At 34.9% G+C, this 12,531-nt stretch overlaps 1 protein-coding gene across 1 annotated transcript in view; it reads left to right on the top strand.

Moving 5' to 3' along the window:
- Positions 1–28: 28 nt before the first annotated feature.
- Positions 29–12,531, top strand: part of LOC107693170 (utrophin-like) — a 17,320-nt gene continuing 4,817 nt past the window's right edge. Inside the window, exons 1-10 of the mRNA XM_016492461.1 lie at positions 29–197; positions 3,013–3,091; positions 3,962–4,022; positions 4,525–4,586; positions 4,774–4,848; positions 5,496–5,697; positions 7,494–7,579; positions 7,875–8,032; positions 10,734–10,900; positions 11,983–12,094. Of these exons, the coding sequence (XP_016347947.1) occupies positions 96–197; positions 3,013–3,091; positions 3,962–4,022; positions 4,525–4,586; positions 4,774–4,848; positions 5,496–5,697; positions 7,494–7,579; positions 7,875–8,032; positions 10,734–10,900; positions 11,983–12,094 (1,104 nt within the window). The 5' untranslated portion in view covers positions 29–95. The remainder of the gene's footprint in view (positions 198–3,012; positions 3,092–3,961; positions 4,023–4,524; positions 4,587–4,773; positions 4,849–5,495; positions 5,698–7,493; positions 7,580–7,874; positions 8,033–10,733; positions 10,901–11,982; positions 12,095–12,531) is intronic.

The raw sequence follows: 12,531 nt of genomic DNA, 5'->3' as shown, positions 1-12,531 counted from the left end.
TTCAGCAGCACTGGGAGCGGTTCAGTGCTCAGGCCACCAGCTGGCAGCACAAGGTTGACTGGGTTCTGGGGAAACTTCAGGACCTCCAACAAGCCATGAACCAACTGGACCTAGGCCTGGCTGAGATGGAGAATGAGAGCTGGCACTCTGAGGAACACAGCATGGCCAACTGTGTGCTGGAGAACATGGAAAATATCGTGAGTTCAAATAAAAAAATATGGCAAGGCTTTAAAATGCGGCCCCGTTAGTTAATGCAATTACTAAAAGTAACTAATAATGAGCAATTCATTTGTTACAGTATTTATTAATCAGGTCCGATAAATATTGTAACATTACAATCTTTTGATTTTAATAATAGTAAATAAATGTTGAAATTTACCTTTAGTAATGATCAGTAATTAAAATAAACCAAAATTAATTTTCATTGTTTATTTATTTTTTTATTTTTCTGAATGAGTAGCCTATACGTTTTCTATTTCTCATTTCAGAATTGTTCTTCAAAATGTTTTAATGCCTGATTTCAAACCTTTCAATATAAGCCAGTATTTGTGTCTTTTTTGTTTTTAGGAACTTTTTTTATTATAAACTCTGTTATTATTTGTTTTTTATGACATGCTTTACTGTTCAACAATTAGGTATATGATAAGTATCTATTTGAGAATATTAATTATTACGATTAGTTTTCTACCATTGTTTTTGAGAGAATAGAGAAAATTTACTCTAGTACTACAGATGTCAGTGTTCACTCTCTAGTCTTCATTTTTATTCCAGTTTGACCTCCACAGACTTAAAACTGTTATACACTTTGATATGTGACAGATAGCTCATCCCTCATGTCTCATGTGATGATCAAATATGAAATTTTCTTTGTAATTTTAGCCTTGAATAGAATAAGGCAGATCCAGTGAAAGATCAGACTCAGATTTGACTGTACAAGGGCATTTCAATAAATATGTCAGCAAACCGTCTCATGTGAGTAAATGCATCTGTTTGATTGAATGGTTCCACCAGGTCAGATTAGGTAGAGGACTGCATAAACGCAAGGCCATCAGACCATGCTGCCTATTGCTCATACAACGTCAAACAAACATCAGGGTCAAGAAGTTTTACATTGGTTAAACTCTGAGATGTGCAGTAATGGGCACAACACCATCCGAAATACATTGCAGACTCTTTAAGCTGTATGCATCCATGGTCATGCTAAATGTAAATAAATGTATTCATATGAAAGGTCTGCTTAAAGAAGTAATCATTTAATCACCCTCAGGTTATCCAGGATGTAGATGACTTTGTTTCTTCACCTGAACAGATTTTGAGAAATGTAACATTTAAAATTTAACAAATCACTTGCTCACCAATTGATCCTCTGCAGTGAATGGGTGCCGTCAGATTGAGAGTCCAAACATCTGATTAAAACATCACAATAATCCACATGTAATCCACACCACTCCAATCCATCAATTAAGGTTGCACGTTTGTAATAAACATCATTGTAATTCATCATTAAGAAGTTTGTAACTTCAAGCTGTTGCTTCTGGTTAAAATAATACTCCTCTATCCAAAATATTGCTTCCTCCAGGGGAAAAGTCATCGCGTCTGAATCAGGAGAGAAATATGCACAGATCAAGCACATCTTACAAGCAAAAACAGTTCAAGATTGCTTTAATGTGAGAGGACAACAGGTGATGGACTTTTTCACTGGAGGAAGCGTTATTTAAAGTTAGAGGTTTAAGTTAAAGTTTAAGGTTTAAAGTTAAAATGCCTTAATGTTGGATATGTTTCTTACACTCTTACACTCAGCTTTCCACTTCATTAAACATTAACTGATGGACTGGAGTGGTGTGGATTACTTGTGGATTATTGTAATGTTTTTATCAGCTGTTTGGACTCTCATTCTGACGGCACCCATTCACTGCAGAGCATCCATTGGTAAGCAAGTTATGGAATGCTACATTACTCCAAATTAAGAATCAAACTCATCTACATCTTGGATGGCCTGAGGGTGAGTACATTTTCAGCAGATTTTAATTTTTTGGGTAAACTATTGCTTTAATTCTGTCATTTGCACATTGAAGGTCAAAATTTGAGATTATTTTACACTTCAGGTTTAGAATATTTCTTACTAGCCCACATAATAGCTATAAAGATGCCAATTTGTGCCACATGGGCAACAGATCATTTGAGCCGGCTGGCATCGCACTCTGAAATGCTTGTAAGATGCATTCAAACCCCAGCATTGAACTTGAAGAATCGATTATTTTTAATCATGCATTAGGATCACTGAAACCACACGAAGTCCAGTTTGTTTTTGATTGCTCTTTTATCCCGTAGCTTGATGAGTGTGTGACTGTCATGTTGTTTTGAGGATCCTGTGGGCAGAAATATTGACCCTACGTATTGATCTGGGCAGCTGGAGAACATAGATAATTAAGCTGCTACCTGCCCAATGACACTCTAGGGCCTTGCTTCACCAACACAGACAGGCTGTTGCTAACTCATTTTTGGAGCTCGAACAACAACATTTTTCACCCCAAGTGAGCATCTTGGGTTTTCATGTAATAGTTGTATTAATGTAACTGAAAGACTTGCACCATTTGTGCTTTTGGGATGTGGCATTGTCTGTCACACAAGATGAAAAGGGCACTCATTATATTTTGGCAGAGATGTGTCTCCACAGACTCTTGGAGTCAGGCGTGTTGGATAATGAGCGTCTGGTCATTTCTGAAGTGAAGTACCAGCGACTACTTTCTCATATTCTCAGAACAATGTCTTTATTTTTCTCCAGACTGCCCCCTGCTTAGTCGTCTCATAGGATGAAAAAGCCTTTAAAGCACTGTAATTTCCCTCTGATCTGAGCTACCATTATGTCTCCATTGGAGGGGTATGTTTCGCATTATGGTCTGATAGCACAGTAAGATGTTAGGCATCATTTTTTATCTTGCCATCTGGTGTAGTCATAATCTTTCAATCTTGCTTGTTTGAGAATATTTTTCTTTTTCAAAATCTTATCAGGGGATTGTGGGTAATCAGCACCAGCAGTTGCAATGCTCTCAAACGGATAAGAGACATTTCTCCCATGACTTCTTGTCTGGTAAGTCGTATTTTATGCATTCGTCAGTATTCCCATAGTCATAGAAAATCTTTTTAATTCTAAAATGGTGATTTTTAGGCCTGGAACATGTTTGTGTGAATTAATTAACAGTAATTTTTGTAGTGAATATACACTGCCGTTCAAATGTTTGGGGTCGGTTAGATTTTTCTTTTAGTACTTTTATTCAGCAAGGATGCAAAAAAATTGATCAAAAGTGACAGTAAAGACATTTTTAATGTTTCAAAAGATTTCAATTTCAAATATATGCTGTTATTTTCTATTCATCGAAGAAAAAAAATGTATCATGTTTTCCACAAAAATATTAAGCAGCATAACTGTTTTCAGCTTTGATAATAATCAGAAATGTTTCTTGAGCAGCAAATCAGCATATTAGAATGATTTCTGAAGGATCATGCGACACTGAAGACTGGAGTAATGATGCTGAAAATTCTGTTTTGATCACAGGAATATATTACACTTTAAAATATACTTTAAATTGTAATCATATTTTCCAAAACAACCATTTCTACTGTATTTTTTATCAAATAAATGAACATAAGAAATTTCTTTCAAAAACAATAAAAAAGCCTTTGAACGGTAATGTACATTTGTTTAGTTATACTCAACTCTGAAGTATTTCATTGGCTAGAAATTGCTCTTTTGGAGTGCAATTTCCCATAAAAAAATATGTATTCAGTCAGCTGGAAACATCTGAAAAAGTTCTGAAAAATCACTGGTCAAAAAGTGGGGAAACTCTGATTTGTCACAAATACTTTTTCATTTGTTTCCACTATACAATAAAAACTGTATTGAGTGAAAGCTATTCAAATGTCATGACTTTATCTTTGAAACCTTCTGTCTCCCAACCAGTATCCGTTGAGTTCCCTTGGCAAAGAGCTGTTTTTCATAACGGCGTTCCTTATTATATCAAGTGAGTTTTGTTTCATACATTCTCATCTCTGCTGTGACACCTCATGCTCTTCGTGTGATTTCCCATGTGCTCAGTTTTGCATCAGAATGAATTCATTCATCAAATTTGAATCGAGTTACAGTCACCCTTACTAAAATGTATTACAACAATTTCCTTCAGAAATCATTCTAGTATGCTGATTATTATTATTACAAATGATGAGAACAGTTGTGCCGCTTAATATTGTTTTCATTCTTTGATGAATAGAAAGTTCAAAACAACATCATTTGACATAGAAATCTTTTTGCAACATTATAAATGTCTTTAATGTCACTTTTGATCAATTTAATGCATCCTTACAGAATAAAAGGATTGATTTCTTATTAAAAAAAGGCTCCTTTAAATAAGTGTTGAGAATCTTTCTGGCAGTTTGATTCTTCCGCTTGACAGAAACCAAAATACATTTTCCATGGCACATTCCTTTAAGGTGAATTGATGTTAGTTATTATTAATTGTCTTTCAGTCATGAGCGGCAGACCACCTCGTGGGATCATCCAAAGATGACACAGTTATTTCAATCAATGGGTTTGTTCTTGTTCCGGTTAATCAGTGTCAAGTGTTCTGTCTTTCTCTCTGTGTATTTCACTAAACATTCAAAATGTGCAGTATGCATGCTTTCTTACATTTTGCTCATTATTTGAATTTGAGAACTATGACTTTTCTTATTAATAATATTCTCATCCAGCCTTTATGGTCTACCCTCAATATGCAGCTGATCTGAGCCATGTGCGTTTCTCCGCTTACCGCACAGCGATGAAGAGCCGCCGGCTACAGAAAGCCCTCTGCTGTGAGTGATAACTTATCATTTAAGTCTTATACTTCTTACTTTCCTAAAAAAAAGTTCATTGGCTCTTCTGTTGGGGATTTGTACTAAACATTTATCATTGCATTGCAAATTACTGTCAATGTGAAAAACCGCTCATCACTTCTCACTCTAAATGACTTTTGAAAGTAAACAGATTACTGCAGAAGACAAAGACAATTTTAACCAAGCAATCTTAAGCTCTATCTGCTAATTTTGTCAAGACGTTTCTGGTACACTAACTATGAGCCTTTGATCTGCAGTAGGAGTTTTGAGAGCATTAGAGCCGGAAAGCCACCCGCTGACAACATTAGTACAGTACAAGCTGTGCAGAAATAGCCTTCAGTCAGGTTAGCCTGATGGGGTTTTTGGTAACAGACAGCAGCTGTTTTTTGCTTCATATCTTCGGATGTGGGTAATGTTGAGAAAGGGTAGTTGTTGAAACGTATAATTGGTTGCAAATCTGATGAATTCTGATAAGAAATATAATTTTTTGTTGCCTTTTCAGTATGGCATTTTCATTACACACCAACGGATGAGTTACGCACTGGTGACTTTCATTAAAATGCGCTGAATGGAATTCATTGTGGAGGCAGAAATGAGTGGAGATGAAATTTGTCTGTCTGTTTCAGTGGACCTTTTGGAGCTCAGCATCGCCCAGAGTGTCTTTGATCAACACAAACTCACGCATAATGGGCAGCTACTGGAGATTCCAGGCATCATAAACTGTCTCTGCACAGTCTACCGTGAACTTCAGCAGGTGCATCCGGATCTGGTTAATGTGCCTTTGTGTGTGGATCTGTGTCTCAACTGGCTGCTAAAAGTCTATGACAGGTCTGTATGGGTCTTGTCTGTAATACAGTGGCCCTTAAACATGTTTAGACACTTAAAGGAATAGTTCACTCAAAAATGAAAATTTTCTGAAAATTTACTCACCCTCGGGCCATCCTAGATGTAGATGAGTTTGATTTTCGGAACAGATTTGGAGAAATGTAACATTACATCACTTGCTCACCAATGGATGCTCTGCAGTGAATGGGTGCCATCAGAATGAGAGTCCAAAAAGCTGATAAAAACATCACAATAATCCACACCACTCCAGTCCATCAGTTAACATCTTGTGAAGCCAACAGCTGCATGTTTGTAAGAAACAAATCCACCATTGATCTATGCATATTTCTCTCCTGAATCAGACGAGATGATTTTTTTTAATGGAGAAAGCAATATTATGGATAAAGTACTCATACAGTATGTGACCCTGGACCACAAAACCAGTCATAAGGGTAAATTTTCTATTGATGTATGGTTTGTTAGGATAGGACAATATTTGGCCGAGATACAACTATTTGAAAATCTGGAATCTGCGGGTGCAAAAAAATCTAAATACTGAGAAAATTGTCCAAATGAAGTTCTTTGCCATGCATATTACTAATCAAAAATTAAGTTTTGATATATTTGCGGTAAGAAATTTACAAAATATCTTCATGGAACATGATCTTTACTTAATATCCTAATGATTTTTGGCATAAAAGAAAAATCAATAATTTTGACCCATACAGTGTATTTTTGGCTATTGCTACAAATATACCCCAGCGACTTAAGACTGGTTTTGTGCTCCAGAGTCACATATATAACTTCTTTGAAGTTATAAAGATCTTAATGATGGATGTGTTTATTAGTTTGTGGATACCTTACATTACTTGTGGATTATTGTGATGTTTTTATCAGCTGTTTGGACTCTCATTCTGACGGCACCCATTCACTGCAGAGGGTCCATTGGTGAGCAAGTGATGCAATGCTAAATTACTCCAAATGAAGAAACAAACTTATTTACATCTTGGGTGGGCTGAGGGTGAATACATTTTCAGCAAATTTTCATTTTTGGGTAAACTATTCCTACTCACTCAAGTCATGCTTAAAACTGTATTAATGCATTCAGTAACGAAATATTTGGCATTTATTAAATAATATTGAAAGAAAGAAAGTGGCATTTATTTCCCAGCATAATCACACAAAAAATTGCTTTAAAATGATAAAACAATAGATATATAATTCAAAATAGAGGTAAAAAGTGACACTTTTTGTCAGTTTTGTCCATAGTTCTGGAAATAAGCTTATATCTTAGTTGAATGTTTTTTTATATCTAATAATGCAATGACATTTATGTACAATTTTAAATCTGAATAAATTGTTCAATGCTTTTTAGTGCCACTGAAAAGTATGTCTCGTGACCTCTAAACTATTGCAGACAGTCTCCTCTGTAATGGTTGTTCTCATACATATTTGATGTAATGCTTTATGTTAATTTCTTTTGCAGTCCTAAAGCAATATTTCTATTTTTGCCAAGATGACAAGCTGACACAAAACTGTTTAGTAAAAACATAACCAGTTTTAATATATAATAAGTAATTTCGCCGTTGCATCAGTGTAAGTGTAGCCAGAAGGTTGAACCAGAATTCAGTGTGTTTATTGCTGCAACTAACATCCCTGTTTTGTTTGAACAACAAACATTTTTAAATGGCATAGAAAAGTATTTTAATATCAAAAACACTGGAAAAAAACCCCTGTTCAGATTGAATTGATACTTGGCCACACGTCACTTTCACTTTCACTTACTGTATTTTTTATAGTGACAGAAGTGGAAAAGTTCAAGTGTTGTCCATGAAGATTGGCTTGTTTTCTCTTTCAAAAGGACCTCTAAAGGATAAGTACAAATGCAAGTGCTTTGATACTGAATATATGTGGCATAAAATATTCTATCCTGCTCTCAATTTATAAATGAATTAAATTATGTTGTGAAACCCTGGCTTCTTTCCTTCGCTTTAATGTCTGTGCACAATTTCACTGCAAACTTTGATTTCACTGTCTCAGACCTACTGGGAATTGAATGCAACACTGTCCTTGCTGTGGCTCCTACAAGGATATTTATAAATTGGATCTTAAGTCTAAAATCACCCTCCTGGTCTCATCCTGTGATGTTCTTTGAGTTTCGCTCCTGCTGTCCTTCACAGATCTGTTCGCTCAGGTGGCCGACGCTGCAGGCGTCTGTAACCAGAGGCAGCTGGCGTTACTGCTACTCAACAGCATCCAAATCCCACACCAGCTCGGGGAGGCCGCCGCATTCGGAGGGAGTAACATGGAGCCCAGTGTCCGTAGCTGCTTTCAATATGTGAGTTAACACTACTGTAGGCTAAAAAACGAGATGATATCTCTCTTCATATCTTTGGATCAGGTTAAATGAAGACCTATGAGTATCCTAACACCCTAACAGTGTTATTTCAGCATTATTTATATACTATTATAGTTTTATTAATATTTTGAATTAGCTTTTATTTTTATATTTTCAGTTATCATTTAAATTTTAGTTGAATTTTTAGTCATTTTATGTCATTTTGCCATATTTATTAGTTTTTTTTATTATTATTGAGGTTTAACTTACTACAGTTTTAGTTCTGATTTATGTTTTATTTAATTGTAGCTAGTTATTTTAGTGATTCAATCTAAACCTATTTCAGTAAATTGCCAAAGCATCAAGATCAAATGGAGACAAATTAGTCAGATTTTACTTATAGCTTTATATTTTCAGTTATATTTAGTGATTTTGTTATGTGCGTTTGTCATTTTTATTAGTTTGTTTTTAAACATTACTGTTTAGGTTTCATTTACTTTAATTTCCGTTTTAGTTTTAGATTTAGTTCTGTTTTAGTTTTTATTTATTTCCAGTTAGTTATTTTAGTGCTTCAACCTAAACTTATTTCCTTAACTTATTTTTGTTGTCTAATATTTGTATTTAATTTTATTAAAGCAATAAGCCCCAAGAAGCTTCACGGGGCTTATTGCTTTTATAAAACGGTTATATTCCATATACGTAGTACGGTTTCACAAAATAAAACAGAGCAAATAAAGTGTAATGATATTAATAAAAGACAGTATTCTTCCACCAAACAATAGCTGTGTCTCATTTAGAAGGCTGCGCCCTCCGGAGGTCGCATTCGAAGGCTGCATACGTCATCGAGGCTGTCTCATTTCAGAAAAGCAAGTAGGACACTCCGAATGCGACCTTCGAATGCGACCTTCTTTCACAGGAATTCGGAGGATACATGAGGTGTATCCTTCGCTGCTACAGATAACCCACAATTCTTTGCGTCGCCGTGAACAACCGTTGTTAATTTGAAAAATGCCGGCGCCGGCAGATGTAGCCTACACACAAGCGCAGATGTGGTGTTTACAACTTACCTTAAATCGCCTCGGTAAAAACGGATAAACTTTGTTTTTAATATCCTCCTCCTTTTTTTTCTCTAACAGATGTCTGCTGTACGTACGCTGCAGCTCCTCAAACATTAAACAAAACAAGTAAAAGCATTTTTTTTTTTAATTACTTTCCAAATTTAGAAATAATTTTCCTTCATTTAAGTAGTGTGAGAGCGCAACGATGCTCTAAATGTGTTGGCATAGCAACGTGATACTTCCTGTTTCCTTTTCCGCCCGTCCTACGAAGGCCGTCTCGTTTAATTCTAGGTTGAGGACACTTCGTATATGCATCCTACAGAGGATGCGACCTCCAGAGGGCGCAGCCTTCTAAATGAGACACAGCTAATGTAGTTCCTCAGAATCAGTTGTGGTTGCAACAAAGTGGTTGCCAAGCAACAGACAAATGTAAACAAAGGAGTATGTTTGTAGAGTAATTTACAACAGCTTCGAACGTGGCTCAGCCAATCAGAATCAAGGACCGGAACTATCCGTTTTATAATATAGCTTTATTTCAATTAGCAAAATGTTTTAATAGTTTTAGATTTATTTAACAAGCTTGCTGAGAACAAGTCTATCAATCTCACATTTGAAATATCAACATTTTAAACCGACTTTAAACGCAGATTTGCCAAAAGTGTGCACTTGAAAAATCAGAGATCTCAATATGAACTCAAACATTTCTCATCAGATTCTTTCAAGGCCAAGAAACATCTGCGCAATAAATAGTTAATCTGGTTGATGTCCAAGATGTTTATTTTATTTCCCCATTGGACCTCATTATATGACCAGAACAAAATCTCTACTTTATTTATTGAGGAAGTGAAAAAAACACATGCGTGCATTAAAAAATGACAAGGTTTAACAAAAATTCTGACATGCAAATTAATGAACAGCTTTCTATGATACATAATTCAGGTGTGTGAGACATTATGTATTCCTATAGGGAGCTGCTGAACGCATTCTCAGACTTTGGGGATAAGGGCTCATCATTACACATCACTGAGTTTTGACATAAATAAATGATAAGCTCAGTTATAAGAGTGGCAGGCCTACCACTTTCAGATGCTTAGCGCTCGGTTCGACTGCTGACGCACAAGCTACCGAGAGATATTTAAATGAAATCCACTTGATTTGTGCGCACGCGTTCCCATAATATCACATGATGGAGTGCTTTATGATGTGAACCACATGCGCTGGTATAATGGAGTATTTATAAATCCGCCCTGGACGGAGCCTCCAATACTTCACTGCTTTACTTGGGTCACAGTGGAGCTCTTTTCATTTAATGTTGCATGTAATGAAAGACTCTTGATAGTTCTGCCTTAACTGGCCCGCTGTAATTGATGCATAACAGTAGTAGCAGTTTTAATGTCATGTGGGAGACACAAATGATCACAATTGGCCCCATTTGCTTCACTTTAAAATTGCTAATGGATCCCTTGCCCTCGGGCTAATAAGGTTGTGATGGGATATTATAGTTTTTGGGATGTAGTTGAATACGCTTCTAAAATGATAAATAGACCATCTGAGTGCTTTTAGACTCAGACAGCTCCATTATAGTGTATCATGCAGTGCATTGCGGTTATGAATGAAGGGTTTGTCTGTCGTCTGGGGTTCAGGTGGGCCGTGATGATGTCATTGAGGTACAGCAGTTTGTGGACTGGATGCATTTGGAGCCACAGTCGATGGTCTGGTTGCCTGTCCTTCACAGAGTCGCCGCTGCAGAAACCGCCAAACATCAGGCCAAATGCAACATCTGTAAGGAGTGTCCCATGGTGGGCTTCAGGTAAACAAAGTGAAGTAGACAGAAACTCTTAAAATGTCATTTTCTTCAGCAAAGGAGGTGCATAATCTTCAGACAATGTTGTTTGTCAACCTCAAAATAGCATTTTAGCTATTAATAGCTATTATTATTATTATTAAATTGTACAGTAAAATAATAAATAACAATGATAACTTTATTATTATTATAGTTATTATTGTTATTTATGATTTGATTTATTTTAATAGTATATTTTGTTATAGAATTTTATATTTCAACACTGTTTATATATTTAATTATAATGTTCATTGTTAAAAAATAATTAAATCACAAATTTCAGGGTTTTCAAATTGTTTAGACACATTCCACTATGTGTATCATAATAAAAATAATAATAGTAATAAAAGTAAAAGTGTTTTTATTATTGTTTTTATTAATAATGTCTTTATTATTATTATTAAAGACATTATTAATAAAAACAATAATAAAAACACATTTACTTTTATTATTATTATTATTATACACATAGTGGAATGTGTCTAAACATAATTTTAAAACCCTGAAATCTGTGATTTAATTATTTTTTAACAATAAACATTATAATTAAATATATAAACAGTGTTGAAATATACAATTCTATAACAAAATATATTATTAAAATAAATAAACATGTACATGCCAGAATGGACAACAAGTTTGCAATTTTTCCCATAAATTGAGATGTCATGCATATCTTATCTAACAGTTCTCAGTCCAGAGAACATGATATTTGTGCATTTGTTTTAAAAATGAAGTAATGGTTCACCAGTGTGTATCTTATTTGTGTGGACAGTGTCATAAAAGTCAAGTCACATTTAATTATATAGCGCTTTATACAATACAGATTGTTTTAGAGAAGCTTCACACAGGAAAATAAAAGCATTAATATTACAAAATTCCTAAATTATGAAACAAATTCTAAGTAAGCTATAAGCAGCACTTTAGAAGACAATAGTGTTATTGTTCAACTCATTTTAGTTCAGTGTTGATTCAGTTTAGTTCAATGACAGTGTCAGTGTTGCAAAGTTCGTAGCTGTTGTAGTGTTAAACATCTGTTAATCCTGTAGGTATCGAAGTCTGAAACACTTCAACTACAACGTGTGTCAGACATGTTTTTTCTCGGGAAGGATTTCCAAGGACTATCATCTCAGCTATCCAATGGTGGAGTACTGCACCCCTGTGAGCATCTGGAAGACGCTTGTGTTTGGTTGTGTTTTCAGATGGTTCATTGTGGCAAATGCTTCAAAAAATTAGCGAGGGAATAGTGCAGGTGTTACACCACCCTAAATCATTTGGAAAATCTTTGATCTTTTTTTAATTAATTCAAAAATATATTTTTTATAAAATAATTTTATTATTTATAAATATTATAATAAAATGTAATAACTATATATTTTATGTTTAATTAAATTTTTAGACTATAAATCTCTCTCTCTCTCTCTCTCTCTATATATATAATATATATAATATTATATATCTGTTTTATTGTGGGTGTGTGTGTAGGTGCATTCATTTTTTTTCAGATTTTTCTAAGCCTAAACACTCCAGTCCCTGCCACTCTAATTCTTCATGCACAACAGAACATTTACCTACAGCCTCTCTGTTACAGACCACCT

Source organism: Sinocyclocheilus anshuiensis, unplaced genomic scaffold (genome assembly GCF_001515605.1).
Source record: "Sinocyclocheilus anshuiensis isolate Anshui unplaced genomic scaffold, SAMN03320099.WGS_v1.1 scaffold261, whole genome shotgun sequence".
NCBI lineage: Eukaryota > Metazoa > Chordata > Actinopteri > Cypriniformes > Cyprinidae > Sinocyclocheilus > Sinocyclocheilus anshuiensis.
This window is presented reverse-complemented; position numbering and strand designations above follow the sequence as displayed.